The sequence below is a fragment of the Aulostomus chinensis genome, chromosome 9 (genome assembly GCF_037954235.1).
Source record: "Aulostomus chinensis isolate RoL2024-O1b breed Wild chromosome 9, RoL_Achi_v1.0, whole genome shotgun sequence".
Taxonomy (NCBI): Eukaryota; Metazoa; Chordata; class Actinopteri; order Syngnathiformes; family Aulostomidae; genus Aulostomus; species Aulostomus chinensis.
Genome location: NC_141328.1, coordinates 3,108,866 through 3,125,946, shown reverse-complemented (window position 1 = coordinate 3,125,946; position 17,081 = coordinate 3,108,866). Strand labels below are relative to the sequence as shown.

General features: G+C 47.6%; 2 protein-coding genes across 8 annotated transcripts in view; one reads left to right on the top strand and one right to left on the bottom strand.

Moving 5' to 3' along the window:
* lama5 (laminin, alpha 5) overlaps window positions 1–17,081 on the bottom strand; it is a 118,011-nt gene that overhangs the window by 11,749 nt on the left and 89,181 nt on the right. For all 7 annotated transcript variants that reach the window (XR_015117825.1, XM_086213102.1, XM_086213103.1 and 4 more), the window contains exons 36-56: window positions 11,233–11,377; window positions 10,568–10,708; window positions 10,287–10,448; window positions 7,877–7,984; window positions 7,673–7,756; window positions 6,591–6,821; window positions 6,377–6,490; window positions 6,132–6,262; window positions 5,936–6,016; window positions 5,204–5,418; window positions 4,998–5,098; window positions 4,246–4,429; window positions 3,873–4,016; window positions 3,623–3,774; window positions 3,424–3,534; window positions 2,682–2,793; window positions 2,039–2,212; window positions 1,114–1,310; window positions 918–1,034; window positions 647–801; window positions 24–153 (exon numbers count right to left, since the gene is read on the bottom strand). Coding sequence is in view for 6 of the 7 variants with exons in the window: in XM_086213102.1 (XP_086069228.1) it covers window positions 24–153; window positions 647–801; window positions 918–1,034; window positions 1,114–1,310; window positions 2,039–2,212; window positions 2,682–2,793; window positions 3,424–3,534; window positions 3,623–3,774; window positions 3,873–4,016; window positions 4,246–4,429; window positions 4,998–5,098; window positions 5,204–5,418; window positions 5,936–6,016; window positions 6,132–6,262; window positions 6,377–6,490; window positions 6,591–6,821; window positions 7,673–7,756; window positions 7,877–7,984; window positions 10,287–10,448; window positions 10,568–10,708; window positions 11,233–11,377 (2,989 nt within the window). In the remaining variant the exon portion in view is untranslated. The remainder of the gene's footprint in view (window positions 1–23; window positions 154–646; window positions 802–917; window positions 1,035–1,113; window positions 1,311–2,038; window positions 2,213–2,681; window positions 2,794–3,423; window positions 3,535–3,622; window positions 3,775–3,872; window positions 4,017–4,245; window positions 4,430–4,997; window positions 5,099–5,203; window positions 5,419–5,935; window positions 6,017–6,131; window positions 6,263–6,376; window positions 6,491–6,590; window positions 6,822–7,672; window positions 7,757–7,876; window positions 7,985–10,286; window positions 10,449–10,567; window positions 10,709–11,232; window positions 11,378–17,081) is intronic.
* LOC147255410 (uncharacterized) lies at window positions 13,524–15,678 on the top strand. The gene is made up of 2 exons (XM_086213109.1): window positions 13,524–14,744; window positions 14,955–15,678. Exons 1-2 carry the CDS (start codon window positions 13,629–13,631, stop codon window positions 15,618–15,620), a joined length of 1,782 nt encoding a protein of 593 aa, XP_086069235.1. The 5' UTR covers window positions 13,524–13,628; the 3' UTR covers window positions 15,621–15,678.

The following is a 17,081-nucleotide window of genomic DNA, read 5'->3' as shown; positions in this document are numbered from 1 at the left end:
TGATTGTTGTGTGCGTGCTGCACCTCCAGTGCTTTGCTGGCAGCTTTGTCCGCCATGTTGGCGGCGTCCTCCGCCTCCTTGATGCTGTTGATGATCTTGTTGTAGGCTTGTGTCACATCCACCAAACCATCCTTCTTGGTTTCTTCAACCAAACTGCAGACGTGCGGAGACAACAAATTTCAATCCAATGACATATGAAGGAAGTCACATGAAACAGGTGGAAATATTAATGTCCAGGATGTGAGACTTCACTCGCTCCTGGGTTTGAGAGCCCTGCTGTCTTTCTAAAATTGCCAAAGTTAAACTGTTCATCATAACCAGAAGCTGTGAAAACATTACGTGTTGTTGGAGTTTCAACTTTCTGACAGAATGTGAACCAATCGTGTGCAACGTATGTCAGAAAACCCAATCTTAAAATGGTAATAGTTCCTAAAAGTCCCTCTTTTCTGACCAGAACAGACCACACGCATCGACTTCATGCTGTTAAAACAGAATTCTGAACTCCACAATGCAAATCATGAGCCATGATTGACATGATTGGTCATGTGACCAAAATTCAGCAAATACCTTCTCTACCGGGCTCTAAAACTAACAGATCTTTGACTACATTTCCTACAATGTCAACGTGTCCCTGAAAGTCTCTTACTTGGAGAGGTTCATGGCCAAACTGTTGAGCATCTGGGCGTGTCTCTCGGCCTCCTCCACCAGGGGGATTTTGGAATCCACCCAAGCAAAGTTCTGCACTTTCTTTGCCAATGGTGTCCTGGCACCATCCAGTTGGGCCGCCAGCCGCTCGTACTCCTAGGAGGGAGGGGAGGAGAGGTGATCCTTATCTGACAGTGGGATCGATCGATTTACCGCGTCCACAGTTCATCAGCTCTCCTGAGCCCTGATGGTGAACATCAGCATGGCCTAACCTCTTTGGAGTCGTGCAGCATGGACAGTAAATCGTTGACCTGCGCCACGCCATCTTCAGCCATGTGTAACTGCTCCTCTACTTCCTGCTGCTTGGACAACAAGTCTTCCATGCTCCTCTGATGAGCACAACATGAAAATCATTTTATTTTATCATGTCAGCCACCATCTTTTGCTCCGTCTTAACTCCAAACTCACCTTGTTGTCCTCCAGTGTCTTCTCGTTCACGTTGTTGATCTCGGCGGCTCTGGCCGTGTTGTTCACCGCCTCGTTCAGGGCGTCTCGCAGGTCCATCATTTCGGAGTGGAAGCGGGCCAGACGCTCCTTGATGGTTTTGGCCAGATCGTCATTGTCCCCGTGACGACTTGTGAACTCTTTGTTGACGCGATCCAACACTGACACAAGACACAGGGAGCTCATATTTAACCTCTTAACAGTCACAAGTCTGTCCCTCAGCCCGGCTCAGGTCGGAGTTCTGCTGGCTGTGAGGAGCGAGGGAATGAGGACGTCCGACTCTGACATGTCAGACAGGTCGACCTGCTGCCGCCTGCTTTGGCCTGGAGCCGATAGAATAACGCATCTTTGATAACACTGAGACTTAAAATTAAAAACACCATTTAATTTCTTTTCATTTCAGCCACTGTGGAAGACAAACACTGTCAACAAAAAGGTTATCTGATGAAGACGTAACCAGCGACCTTCACATCTTAAAGCAGAACGTTTTTATCTGAATCTTTTTTACTGTATAATTTTGGTTTCTGGGGTCAACTCTGTCTTTATTCACATTTGTGTTCTTTTTATTACTCTTATTATATTGGCACTTTGTTGTGCATTATTGTTTTGTTTTTTTTGTATTGATTAATTTTGACATTTCAGGGTCTTCTTTCTTTTCGTCTCAACTTGATTGTTCTTCATCTCCTCCTGCTTGTGCTCTGTCTGTCAGAGAACTCCTCAACTCTGCTCTCAAAGTCGCAATATAACAACAGCGAGTCAGTGTTGTCGTCTTAGAACTGATAATCATGATATTGGGCAGGTTTAGGGTTTGTTTCCACGGAGACCAGGTGGTAAGACCAGTGTTGGGCGTCAAGAGCGTGTGGGTGTTTCTCTGAGTGAGTAAACGCACATTTCTGGGCCTCGGTCTTCTCCTTCTCGGCCACTTTCTTCTGTCCCGAGCAGCTTCGGTGTCTCATCTCCCTCAGCATGGCCTGCACCTCCCTCAGCTTCCTCTCCCTCTCCTCGCCATCCTGCTCCACCTCGGTGTCGTTCAGCAACGACCGGTTCGCCATCAGCAAGATGTCTGCAACCACCATCAAACACGTGATCAGCACTGACGAGGAGGGACAGCAGCACTGAGAAGAGCCCAAACTTGTAAATGTTTTTTTATTCTGTGTGATCGCTTTGTAACTTTGTGTTTAAAAGTAGCCCGATAAATAACGGTTGTTGGTTTGTCCTTTTGAAATGTCAAGATATTCAAATGCAGAACAGTTGTGATGACATTTGCTTTACTGAAAAAGCGCTAAAAATATAAGAATAAAATAAGAAGCTGTTGTTGTTTTTTTAATCCGTTAAATATTTGCTGCACACTTTCAAATCGTATATTTGTGAAACCACTTCTAAAACTGTTGATATTTTGGAACTGCTGCTTTAAGTCAATAAAATAAACCCCCTCGTCGGGTTTTTGTTCGCTGCCGCCGACTTCAATGAGCCGTTTGTATCATGTGGTCTTGTTTCGGACGCTTCTGGGGAGTTCTTCTCGTTTGTGTTACCGTGTATATCCACAGTAACGTTGTTGACGAAGGACAGCAGGTCCTGCGCCCTCCGGTGGGTGTTGATGGTACTATCACGCAGGTCACCGACTCGATCGGTCATCACCGTTGCCTGCAAAACACAAGAAAGACAAATTTGAGATAACGTGACGGAGCTCGATCAGGATTCTTTCCCTGCCGACGTTTCCGAACAGCTTCCCTCTCTTTCAAGATCCCCTGAATATTTTGTGATATGATTGTGAGGAAACAATATACCATTCAATAATGACATCAGATTTTCTTTTAGTTTCATTTCATCTTATTCTTATACATTTTTATTTAAATCGACTCTTGAATGAGGGGTCGGTTTCACGAAAAACATTTTCGGAAAAATAGCTTGTTTTTGTAAAAGAAGTGATTTTCAAGCATCAAATTTGTTTGATGTTTGTATTCATCTCACATATAGTTTACTTCGATTCAATGCTATAAAAAAGAATCCCCGGTAATCGGACAACCAGAGCCTCTGTCCTTCTCCTCCTCCGCCTGACAAAAGCGCTCATAAGTGGAGAACCCCCTGGAGAACCGCATCCATCTGCTGCATCTTGCGTCTTTTCTGTCTTTTGGACCCGGATGTGCAGTGTTTTGTCACCAGGTGGACAAAACCGCCCTCCACCATGAGCGGACCGATTCATTTACCTGAATCAACCACAGAAAAATGGGAAAAATAATCACTCGATAATGAGGGCAACATCGTCGACCACACCTTGTCCTGCAGTTCATCGATGTCAGCGTTGATGTTGATGATCTCGGCATCCAGCAGGTTGGCGCGGCTCCTGCTGTCATCCAGGGTGCTGTTGTAGTTCTCAATGGCTCGCTGGGATCGAGACAACATTGAGGTATCACAACACCAGCAGAGCAGTGAGTGAGTGAGTGAGTGTGTGTGTGTGTGTGTGTGGACTCACAACGATGTCCTCCACAGACTTGTTGAGGTTGCGCAGCTGAACCCAGGCGATGGCGCTGGCGTTGAGGTTCCTCAGCTGACCAGCGACCGCGCTGAACTCGTCGTCCATCTTCTCCAGGTCCTCCAACAGGACGATGACGCAGCTGTCGCACGCTGAAACACAAACACCTCAGTGACTTCCTTCATGACCTGGCCGTGCCGTAGCTGGAGGCTCGGCGCTCTCGCATCCCCTCAGCGGCTGCTGGTCTTACGTTGGCAGTGCATGCCGTGGTGGTCCTGCTCCACGGGGACGCTGAACTTCTGTGAGCAGGAGTCACACTGTTTTCCCGTCATCCCATCAGGACAGCGGCACTCTCCGGTCCGCGGGTCACAGTGGCCTCCTCGACAGTCACACTCTGAAGGGGTTAAAAAAATATACGTTGACATTAAAACATTTTGTGCCACAGAATGAAACTACACAGTAAAATAATCCATGTGTGGTGCTGAGTTGATATATTTTTCTTTAGCAATTAAATTATAAAAATGTAAAATAAAGATGAACTATGATGAGGAGTCGGTCTGCTTGTTAGGAACCAGCAGAGAAACGAGGTGCAGCTGTGATACGGGTCCTCCAGATTCACTCACTCTTGCATCCGTTGGGGCCGTAGTCCCAGAACCCGGGGGCGCACTGTCTGCAGCTGGGTCCGTTGACTCCAGGCTGGCAGACACACTGACCGCTGCTGGGGTCACAAGGCTGGACGAGAGCCGCAGAAGCGTTACAGTCACACCGCTGACAGCCGGAGCACGACTCGTAGCCGAACGAGCCATCCTGAAAAACGACAGAGTCGAGTAGAGGTGTGAGCTGCAGCTGAAACATTTACAAATTAGAAAATGTGACATCTGTTACCATCTAAACTTCATTTACGCATGTAATGTCACTGAAACACAGGGTCTCACTCTCAAGACAGACCTGTACAGGACAAACATACAGACCAACAATAACCAGGGACCAACTACACCCAACACTCCAACAAAAGAGCCAAGTGGACGCAGATTAAAAAGCGAAAACAGGGAAAAAGTTTTGAAGAAGTTTTCCTGCTGCGCCCCTGAGAGACGTCTGAGTTCCTGTTTGGATCAAGGACGAAGAACACGTAGAAACTGCCGCCTGCAAGAAGCAGCATTTTAGTGTGTGAGAGCACGCCAACAGCAGAAAACCCTCAACATCGACTGATTCTCACACTTTGATGTCCGAACTGCTTGCTTTCATTTTTGCAAGCCTCAGCACACCTCTGAGGTCACAGCCTCGCCAGCGTCGCCCCCTGCTGGCCATCCCCGACGATCATCTGCTTGTATATCTGCACTTTGAAGAAATCAGACATGTTAAGAGAAGCCGTTACCTCGCAGCGGTCACAGCGAGGTCCGGTGACTCCGGGTTTACAGCGACACTGACCCGTGTGTGGGTCACATGACTCGGTGCCACACAAAGAACAGCTGCATCCTTGAGTGACAACAAACACAGTTGTTTTTTTGTTTTTTTTAAAGACAGCTATTATTTCATCATGTATTAGCAAAAATAGCTGATGAACCTCCTGCAATAACTCACGGGTGCAGTTTTTGGCGATGATGGCATCGCCGTAGTAACCGGGAGCACAGATGTCACAGTGAGGCCCTGCCGTGTTGTGCATGCAGCTCAGACACTCGCCGGTCAGCGGGTGACAGTCTGTGAACAGCATGTTTGGGTCGGTGTTGCCATGGCAATGGCATGGCTGGCACCTACTGCCCAGCACCATGGGGTTGCCATAGTGACCAGGGGCACACCTGTGGAGGAGGCCAGAGTTAGCGTCAGAAAACTAGGGTGCGGTCTCTATCCAACTTATAAAGAAGTTTGTTGAAGAGGTCATAAATCTTCAGTGAGACAGAGAATAAGCCCAAACTTCCAGCACTTAATAACTTGAATCTATAATAACGATAACTTCAAAAAGGCAACGAGGAAAAACGACCACAGGATGTTTCATCTCAGGCTGTTTTGTTCCTTCCCTGACTACCACAGAGCCTGGGCCAGTACAGTCTTATTTGTCCATACAGACGCATCAATATTAATGTGACACTTCACCCAAAAACGTATTCTGCCTTGCAAGTAGCCACTAATAGACGTCTGGGACTCACAAAGGCATTTCCCCCTCCTCCAGTACTTCTCTGTGCCTCCACAAAACTCTCAGTTTCCAAACGTTCAGGCTCATCGTGTGATGTAATCACCTTGACCCAGCCGTACGCTCAGTACTCCACAAAGACTTGGATTTGAGCGGTAAACAAACTAACCACAACAGTTATTTACCTCTCACAATGCGGTCCGGCGTAACCCGGCATACAGAGACACTGCATCCTCTCGTTTTTCTGCACGCAACCTTCAGCGAAACTGCCGAGCGACAGAAACCAAGAGTGATTAAAACATCGCGAGAACCAGGAGGGTGGTGAACAACGGCGGCGTCAAGAGGGAAGATGGAAGGAGAAGAGACAGGAGACCGACTGACTTGTTGGACAAGACTCTCAGAGGGCAGGGACAACTGGAGCAGGACACCGCCTGTCCATCCAGACTGTTGTTGCCAAGGAAACCACCCTGGCACTTCTCACAGTGGTCGCCCGCCGTGTTGTGCTGGCAGTTCTGAAGGACACAAACAAACAAATAGAAACACAGTCGATAACGTTAGAGGTGAAGGTGTCCGAGGAAGACACGGAAAGTCGGATGGGTGAAAAAAAAACCAAGAGAAAACCTCACCAGGCAGATTCCAGACCCGTCCAGACACTGGTCAGAGTGTCCGTTACAGTTACAGGGGACACACTTGCCCAGAAACAGGCCGATAGTGTCTCGGTAGTAGCCGGGAGCACATTTCTACAGCCAGAGGAAGAAAATAACTTTGTCAGTTGACATTCATTCCTAAAAATCCCAACGACCTCAACCTTTGACCACCCAAATATTTTCAGAGCCTCACCTGACACGAGTCTCCCAGGTAATTGGCCGGACACATACAGATCTCCACGTTGTTGGCATGGCGACCGGCAGGCATGGACTCGGCGCCCTCCAGCACAGCACCACGAAGCGACACAGAATGGGCCGACTGGGAGTGCAGGGCTCGGATCTGCAGAGACTCCAGACTGACCAGAACCATCATCAACTCCTCCCGTGACACAGAGTTTCCGGTCTGGGCATGACGGAAACTTCCCTGAGAGGAAGGAGAAAGGGGGCGGAGTCAAGTTTAGCATGATGACATGAGACCTTGTCCTTCTTTAACTCTCCAAACCTGAAAATCCTCGATGGGTTTGAGTATTTTCTTAAAAAATAAATAAAACCAGCAGATTTACTCTCATTTCCCCCCAAAAGACCCGACTGGATTTTCAGCTTTTTGCCTTTGAACAAATAATGAGCAAAAAAAAATAAGCCGCCTAAAGAAATCAAACCCTGTGAAAAGTCAAATCATGCTTCAGTTTAGTAAAAAAAAACAACAATCAAGAAAAAACTGAAATATAATAAAACAAACACCCTCTTCCTATTTTTATCTGTCAGATGCTAGTCAAGCTAAATATACGTGGCTGGCTCCTCCTGCATGCTGGAGCGACAAACGCGGGATGGGAAAAAACATCTTAGTGAGCTCAAGAAAACTCCGAGCGAGTACTTGAAAATACATTATGCAGGTTAAGTATCGCTTTAACATTAGTGGTACCAGTGAAGCCAGTGGTGGCGGTCCTAGCACCGCTACCGGCGGCGGTACGAGTGCAGCTCGAGGTAACAGCGATGATGCAGGAAATCCACATTCACGCAAAGTCACTCGTACTTCTCTTTAACTGATGTGTATCCTGTCAGCTGGGTGACGAAATTTTAAAGAGCAGAAACGGTTGAAAACACTGTCACATCAGGTTTGAGTACATGAGCTCATGACTGACTTACTACCAGTTCCTGTAATCGCTGTGCTCCAAAAACCAGCCGCAAGCTGATTATCAGTGTTAGTTCAGCGCGTGTATCTCTGGGTGTCTGCAGCCTCACCGGACCAGGACGGTGTGTGTGACAGCCAATTACCTCGACTATGTGGACTATTCCCAGGTGAGGCTCTTCAGGTGAGGAATACTCTCTCTCCATGAACACCAGGGTCATCTGGTTACCCTGCAGCAGAAGAACGACACGGAACACACCATAAAAACATTCTAGCTTGCAAAAGGATTCGATTTCTTTGTGTGTGCGTTTGTTTGGACAGGAAACCAGGTTACAGTGTGTGTTTTATACCTTGAGGATGATGTCAGGCCTGGAGGCTTCGGCAGGAAGAGACAACACATCGCCTCTCATGGTCTGAGTGTGCAGACGGTATCTCAGATAACCTCCGTAGGACGAGACCTGAGGAGAGAGACGAAGAGGAGAGCTTTAGGCGTCATGAAGAACAGCAGGACTGAAGAACAATGAGACAAAAAGGAGAAGAGGACAAGACAAGCAGACACAGATCTTTAATCTCGAGCTACTGCAAACAAACCAAAACAGGGGATTACATTCGAACAAACCCCAGAGCCGGTGTTTAGTCTGTAAAAGATAAGATGCCTTTACTTGTGTGGTGGGCCAGCAGGTTTTAGCAAAGCTGCTGTTCTAAGTTGGTTTCTGGAGCCCAGCAGGCCTCCATGTAGGATTTAAAGTGATGCTGGTGGATCCCTCATGAAGGTTGTGTCTAGATGAGACACTGATCTGTATCCAACCGTCACGTCGCAGAACACGCGTGTGAGAGCGTGCGAGAGTGTGTGCCAGAGCGTGTGAGAGTATGTGTGAGAGTGTGTGTGAGAGTGTGTGAGAGAGCGTGTGAGAGTGTGTGTGAGAGCGTGCGAGTGTGTGCGAGAGCGTGTGAGAGTGTGTGTGTGAGTGTGTGTGAGAGCGTGTGAGAGTGTGTGTGAGAGCGTGCGAGAGTGTGAGTGTGTGCGAGAGCGTGTGAGTGTGTGTGAGAGCGTGCGAGAGTGTGAGTGTGTGCGAGAGCGTGTGAGAGTGTGTGTGAGAGCGAGCGAGAGTGTGTGTGAGAGTGTGTGTGCCAACTACCAGCCTCCGTTCAGCTTTACATTTGAGTTCTAGCTGTACAGCACATTTATCAGATTTGTCTGTCTCATGTCTTTCTCAGATGAACGAAGACGAGGTGGGCGATACGTTTGCTTGTAGGTCAAAGACGTCTGACACCACGCCGGACTTCTGAGCAAAAGACAACAAATACCTGACGGTGTCAGAGATTTAGCGTGATGATGTCAGTGTGGCTGCTGCTAACAGAAACGCTGCATTAAAGTTCTCATTGATCAGCTCGATTACTTCATCCTTGATTCCCTCCTCGTCACCACGTCCATGTCTACCCTTTTTTCTATCCGTTGATTCCAAGCGCTCTTTTCTTGCTTCATGTGATTGTTGTTCATCATCGTTATGACGACCCAACCGGGTTCAAGCTGATGACATTTAATGACAATGCTGCATGTCAACTCCAGCCCCTCCACTCCGTAGGCGCCAGTCTGGACGCATCAGACTGCTGGTCGAACCGTCTCAGCGTGGCTTCAATAAACCCACGTGACTGCTACGATCCCCCCGTTTGTACCGGGCTCCACGCAACATTTAACGCTGGAAGAAACTCAGTTTTTGAAGCTGGTTTCAGACAGGGCACTGGATCAGGCTGGATCCAGCCAACTGCCTCCTGGAGCCCGTCGCTTTTAGCCTAGCATGGAAAGCTTCCTCCCAGCATTTCTGAAGCGGACTAACATGTTACATCTTGTTTGTTTAATCAGTACATTTGAGGATTTACAGGTGGAGCAGGGAGCCTCTTTCCATCTGCTTCCAGTTCTTGTGTCTGGCTAAGCTGAGCCCAAAGAGGCCCCGTGCACCACGCCAGCAGCACGATGAGGCTGGGCGTCTCGTCTACCTCCCAGACACTTCTGTTGGTTGTTCCCCCTCCTTAATAATCTAAACTCCAGTGGATTGGACGTGTTTAGCGTGTTGAGAACATGAATCTGAATATGTCCAACTGTGGGCAGTAACTTTCACTCATCTTAAGCGTTGATTGAAACTGAACGGGGGTGTCTGAGAGGTCAGATTTGCTGCCTGACGCTACACATGCTCAGACCCACCTCCAGGAACTTTCCCTGAGGAAATACAGACAGAAATAAAACCTAATTCCATGTTCAGTTGTTTTAGGGGAGTTTAAGCTAAGGGTTACTTAGGGGTTTAGCAACTTTCAACATGCCTCACACATTATTTCAACAACTCATGATGCTAAAATCTGGTGGAATTATTAAGTCTCTGGACTTAAAGTCTGTCAATCATCAGTCTCACGATGCAGAGCTGGAATTACCCACCTCCCTTTTATGTGCTGCAGCAAATGAAGACAAAGACTGCCAACCATTTCAGGTCAGAGGGATCAGCTCCAGTCAGTTTGCTGCTCTAGGCTACAAAAGCTGCCATAGCCTCCATGCTCATGCAAAAGGATGTCAGTTGAATACGAGCATGCCGGTTGGTGATGGCTGATCTCGTCCATGAAACGATTGTGCATCGCACGAACAAAAAATAAAATGATGATTCTGACGGTAAATCATTTTTATTTTTGATTTCTGCTCCATGATCGTACCGTCCAGCATACATGTGATAAATGAAAGCATCCACGTCCTCCACTGTTTGTGTGTCTCACCTTGTCTCCCAGGTAGGTCTTGGATGCGTGCCAGTGGAGGTCCTGGTAGACATCAGGCACGTCGCTGAGGTCAGCCTCTACAAGGTCCTGACCAGGATACAGTGTCACTGGTACTTCCTGTTTGTCTGCTCCCAGCAACACCCAGCCCTCCATGTTCATGATCTTCAGAGGAGGACAGCAAAATAACAAACAAGAGAAAAATGACTTTGAACTGATTTTTTTTTGGAAAAGAATAAAAGGCCTTTGAAGACTTCAACTGTTAGTCGCTGAAAAGAGCAAACCTCTGTGCGTCGCTTGTCTGAGCTGCGGCAGCGATCCGTGGCTCCGAAGCAGAAGCAGCTTGTGCAGCCCTTTGGGTTGGTCGGATCCAAATGGAAAGTACCAACTCTGCACTGGTCACAGCGAGAACCCTGGACGTTCTCCTACAGGTGAGGGTGAGCGACACACAGCAGCTAAACAAACTCGGTCAGGAAGACCCAATGACAGCTCACACCCGACGGACGTTCGCCCCCTGGACCCCAGTGAGCAGGTGTGATGCTTTGACTGCACAGCACTGTTAACAGGCACGAGATGACGTCCCGCATCCAGCAGGAGATTAATGACCATGTGAACACCTGCAGCGCCACCGTCCTCTGCTGCAGCATCAGTGAAACAGACAGAATCTGACTGGTCTTTGTTTTAATTCCACTGATCACCATGTAAAGTTTTGAAGAATGCGCGATGCAAATAAAGTTTATCGTTCCATTAAATGTATTATGAGTGAATAACAAGGGCGACAGGTGAAACTGGGGCTGGGCAATGACACTCAGTCACGTTCTTGTCTCTTTCCTGTTAAAGGCTCTATTATCCTAGAATGATGTCATTTCCTCAGCACATTAGACTGTTGGGGACGGGACAGAGAGACTCTTCAGCAGGAAGGTGCTCCTCCGGCGCCATCAAGCCTCACCTTGCAGAGACACTGTCCCGTGAAGGAGTCGCACACGTCCTCTTCTGTGCCTGCCTCGTTGCAGTCACATGGCCTGCAGTTGGGGTAACCATAGAAACCAGGGGCACAACGGTCACACTGACGACCAACAATGTTGTTCTTACACCTGGGAGGAAAAAAAATGAAAAAAATGTTGACAATTTGAAGGGTCAAGGTTTCAACATAACCTTTGACCTTAATGTGTTGAAAAGTAGGTCGACCAGGGAGGAGGTGAATCTTTTACTGCTCCCTGAGGTCGAACATAAACAACTGATGCATCATAAATAATTTATTATACTGATACACTGCCAGCTGATTGTGGCCGACATACAGCTGTGTGTGTGTGTGTGTGTGTGTCTGTGTGTGTGTGTCTGTGTGTGTGTGTGTGTGCATGCACTGAAGCCAGGAGTTGTGCGCTTGGATATTGTGAGAGAATACTTTCAACTTTACATCCTTTCTTGTTCAGACAGAGTTGACACATTCCTTGATATCTTTGGTGTGTGTGTGTGTGTGAGAGAGAGAGAGAGAGAGAGAGAGAGAGAGAGAGAGAGAGAGAGAGAGAGAGAGAGAGAGAGAGAGGGTGGTTGTACAATGCATACAGAGAGGCCAAAAAAAAGGAAGGTGGAGGGGATGAGGAAAAGCAAAAGTCAGCAGATGTACGAGAAAAAAAATCTCTAAACCTAACATGAAATGAAACGCCCCCTTTGCTGCTGTGGCTATGAATCCACAGTTTAACTGATAAGAATGGGCTGAAGCTTCATGGGTCGGGCTGGACCCCAAGTTGGGACACTCTTACAGGTTCAGTACCAAGTGTTTTTATTTGTCGATCGGTTCACATTAGTCACCATTATGTCACTGAGGGTCTCCAGGCAGTTTGTCGCGTGGAAAAGTGGAGAGAATTGTGAATTCTAGGGAGAAATCGCGAAAGCAGCAGCAGCAGCAGCAGCAGCAGCAGCAGCAGCAGCAGCAGCAGATGCTGATGACATCACTTCAGTGCACCAACATTTATCACAGCAGGGCTCTGACGCTTCTTCTAATTTGCATATTTTCCCATCCTTGTTTCCTTGAGGAAGCAAGGAGGAGACAGAAGGAGAGAGAGGAGGGGAGGCCACAGGCTTTCAAGAGGATGAGATATCCCCACTTCTGAGGATGGCTTTAGAGTGATGTCTGATAAAAATGATGTTTGGCACAACTGCATCATCTGTCCTGACCTGTAATTAACAAGCTATTTGCTCTTAATGCAAACACTGGCTGGATGTGACAGGATGATGTCATAGTGCATTATATTACTGATCGGGGACAGGATAACTCTCAGGAGCTGTCGAATGTCTCCCAGGAAGGCTGTTACACCAGAATAATGAGAAACATCATTGAGGGCGGGGGGTGGAGAGCCTGACAACCAAACAGCTTTTGAATATGAAAGAGTACAGACTGGTAGAGTGCAGCTGGCAGGTTGGAGCTGCAGTAGACCACTGACCTGCAAGTCTGTCTGTGTCTCCAAGTGAGTGAGCGTTCGGGAAATTAGAAAGTGTCAACAAACCATGGCTTCACCGCCGTGTTAACTGCTGAAGCTGCAGGGAGGACCATGGTGATGTTTCTCCATTTTTTCTTAATTTAAAGTCATCGATGTTTTGTTCTACCGTTCAAGTGGCAGTTATTTATCTTCTCAGTCTCTCAGTCAAATGATAAAAACAAAAATCATAAAAACAGCGCAGAAGAAACAAAAAAAAGGACCACATTGATCAAGCATGGAGGAAAATATCATTCTGGTAAATCGACTATGAAGCAACACAAAAAAAAAATTAAAAAATAGAAGCAAGCTACTTTGTGAAGTTTGCAGCACAGCTCAAACTTGGGTGAAACTTTCCTCGCCACATCTCAAGATACAACCCTCTGTAATTCATTGTTTGCTTGAGGTCAACTTTGTTGGTCTCAGTTCTTTGGGTCTTTGTGTCATGAACGGGTCCGTGTGGAGCTGAACACGCTACAGTTGGATGCTAAACTGCTACTTCAGCTGTTTCTCTATTGAGAAACTTTCAGAATTTCCAGACTTGGAGGTGTGGAGCCACAGGTTCTGTGATGGTACAAAAGACTTTGATCTTAGAGGTCCGATTCTGATTGCGGAATTCTGTCTTTGAACTTTTATGATCTCACTTTGATCAGATCTTCTTTTCTTTGTAGTCTTTGTACTCTCCTTCATTGAAGTCATAGTGAGATTCTGAATCATCATGATGACACACTAAAGAGACGGTGTATATATGCCAACATACAATTGGTCATTTCATACATCGCAATCCTGTCCTTGCCTGATCAGCAGTACAACCAAGAAGATCACTTCCAGCCTTGTGTTTCAACAACGTTCCTGATCGCAGAGAAAGATGGCTCCAAGGAGGAAGAAGGCAGCAAAGCTCCGGGAGGCCAAGTGGAGGGCAAAGATGGAGGCTGAGCCAAAGGAGCCAGTGAGGGTGGTCCACAACTACGAAGTGTGGAAACAGGAATGTGACGACTTGATGGCCAAGGTGAAGAAGGAGAACAAGGAAGTGGATGCCGAGTGGCAGGCCAGGAACATTGTGTGGAAGGCTGAGCTAGAAGACACAAAGACGTTCCTAAAGGTCCTTGAGGCCCGGTGGAAGAATGAGGAGCAGGACAAAGACCAGGACAGAGAAGAAATGGTCCTGGAGGCCCAGGAGGACCTGGAGACGCAGCAACAGGAAAAAGAGGAGGACAATAAAGTGGCAGAGGAAGTCCAGGAGGCCCAGCTGCCACCCAAGGAGGAAGGACATGAGGAGGAGGAGATTGTCATGGAGACAGAAAACCTGACATATCAGGAAGATAATATGGAGGCACAGGAGGTCCAGGAGGCCAAGCTGCAAGGAAAGGAGGAAGGGCATAAGGAAGAGAAGGAGATTGTCATGGAGACACAGCATCTGACCAAACAGGAAGACAATATGGAGGCAGAGGAGGTCCAGGAAGCCCTCCTGCCTGAAAAGGAGGAAGGATATGAGGAGGAGGAGGAGGAGGAGATTTTTGTTAAAGTTCAGGAAGAAAATATGGAGGCAGAGGTGGTCCAGGAGGCCGACCTGCCAGTGGAGGAGGAAGGGCAAAAGAAGGAGGAGGACATTGTCATCGACACAGAGCAACTGACGGAAAAGGAAGACATAATGGAGGAAGAGGAGGTCCAGGAGGCCCAGCTGCCTGCCAAAGAAGAAGGACATGAGGAGGACAATGTCATGGAGACAGAGAAACTGATGGACGTGGAAGATAAAACGGAGGCAGAGGAGGTCCAGGAAGCCCTCCTGCCTGAAAAGGAGGAAGGATATGAGGAGGAGGAGGAGGAGGAGATTTTCGTTAAAGTTCAGGAAGATAATATGGAGGCAGAGGAGGTCCAGGAGGCCAAGCTGCCAGGAAAGGAGGAAGGGCAAAAGGAGGAGGAGGAGATTGTCATGGAGACACAGCATCTGACCAAACAGGAAGACAATATGGAGGCAGAGGAGGTCCTGGAAGCCCTCCTGCCTGAAAAGGAGGAAGTATATGAGGAGGAGGAGGAGGAGATTTTCGTTAAAGTTCAGGAAGACAATATGGAGGCAGAGGTGGTCCAGGAGGCCGACCTGCCAGTGGAGGAGGAAGGGCATAAGAAGGAAGAGGACATTGTCATGGACACAGAGCAACTGACGGAACAGGAAGACAAAACGGAGGAAGAGGAGGTCCAGGAGGCCCAGCTGCCTGCCAAAGAAGAAGGACATGAGGAGGACAATGTCATGGAGACAGAGAAACTGATGGACCTGGAAGATAAAACGGAGGCAGAGGAGGTCCAGGAGAGCCACCTGCCGGTTGAGGAGGAAGGACATGAGGAGGAGAGGAAGACTGTCATGGAGACAGAGCAACTGACCAATCAGGAAAACAATATGGAGGCAGAGGAGGTCCAGGAGGCAGCACAGATCCAAGATCCCGTGCGACAGAGCGGGACAACCAAACACGTGGAGGAGGGACCTCAGAAGAAGAAGGTGAAGCCTGGACGTGTGAGAAGGTGGATTTCATTGCTTTTTTCCCAGCAAAAGAAAGCAGAGCGTCTTGAGTCAGAGCAGGTCCTGAAGGAGGCTCGGCGGGAAGTGAGCCTCTCTGATGCTCAGCAATGGGATGAGGGCGAAGACCAGGACAAAGAGGAAAGGGTCCTTGAAGTGATGGTCCTGGAAAAAGAGCTGGCTAAGGACGAGACCAAAGAGGTGGTGGGGCTCGAGAGGGAGGAGCTTCAGGTGACGGTGCCAAAAACCAGGAAAAACAAACGCACAAAGGAGGGACATCGACAGAAGAAAGTGAAGCATGGACCTTTAGTGGAGTGCTTCTTATGTCTCTTTTGTCTGTCACCATAAAATCTGAAAATTAAACTCATTTTTACAATAAATTGTTTTACTCTTCACTCTTACTTGCATGTGATGTGTGGTGTTTTATTTTTCATTCTTTTTTGTTTGTTATTGAAAACATCTCATGCCTCTGGCCTGTTTTGCCGTCCTTGTGTTCAGAATGACGTTTTCATGTGTCTCCACAAACACTCAATCCACGACCTCAGCATCAGAATCAAAGGAAGTTAAATGGCTGTATTTGTGTCAGAATAATAGAAATATAATAATGCAGCCAACTGTAAAGCCCTCGGCCCCAAACTGGGTTTCATCGTGCCTGTGAGTGAGGGTGTGAGTGGTTGGATTGTGTAGTTGTGTCATACTTGACACTGGCATTGCCATCTTGACTTGTGGTCCTACTGTGCACAGTTGGATGTTCCCATATCCTCATAAAACAACGTAACAGAGGCTGACAGGTAAGGGGAAGGACACATCTGCTGCTTTGACATCTACAGATTCCACACCAAACAAACAAGAGTTGGCAGGTGGAGCTGCCCAACACAGAGGAAACAAGCCTGGTGTCTCAGTCCAAGCCCAGATCAGCTCAGGAGACAGAACAGCCCAGACTATGAAGCAACACCAAAAAAAAAACAACAACTCAATAACATCAGCAAGCTACTTTGTGAAGTTTGCAGCACAGCTCAAACTTGGGTGAAACTTTCCTCGCCACATCTCAAGATACAACCCTCTGTAATTCATTGTTTGCTTGAGGTCAACTTTGTTGGTCTCAGTTCTTTGGGTCTTTGTGTCATGAACGGGTCCGTGTGGAGCTGAACACGCTACAGTTGGATGCTAAACTGCTACTTCAGCTGTTTCTCTATTGAGAAACTTTCAGAATTTCCAGACTTGGAGGTGTGGAGCCACAGGTTCTGTGATGGTACAAAAGACTTTGATCTTAGAGGTCCGATTCTGATTGCGGAATTCTGTCTTTGAACTTTTATGATCTCACTTTGATCAGATCTTCTTTTCTTTGTAGTCTTTGTACTCTCCTTCATTGAAGTCATAGTGAGATTCTGAATCATCATGATGACACACTAAAGAGACGGTGTATATATGCCAACATACAATTGGTCATTTCATACATCGCAATCCTGTCCTTGCCTGATCAGCAGTACAACCAAGAAGATCACTTCCAGCCTTGTGTTTCAACAACGTTCCTGATCGCAGAGAAAGATGGCTCCAAGGAGGAAGAAGGCAGCAAAGCTCCGGGAGGCCAAGTGGAGGGCAAAGATGGAGGCTGAGCCAAAGGAGCCAGTGAGGGTGGTCCACAACTACGAAGTGTGGAAACAGGAATGTGACGACTTGATGGCCAAGGTGAAGAAGGAGAACAAGGAAGTGGATGCCGAGTGGCAGGCCAGGAACATTGTGTGGAAGGCTGAGCTAGAAGACACAAAGACGTTCCTAAAGGTCCTTGAGGCCCGGTGGAAGAATGAG

Bases quoted from the DNA above. Each gene is read 5' to 3' on its own strand.
- LOC147255410 (XM_086213109.1), top strand. From the start codon at position 13,629: ATGGCTCCAAGGAGGAAGAAGGCAGCAAAGCTCCGGGAGGCCAAGTGG. The intron at 14,745-14,954 runs GTCCTGGAAGCC...GAGGAAGAGGAG, and splicing joins ACAATATGGAGGCAGAGGAG to GTCCAGGAGGCCCAGCTGCC.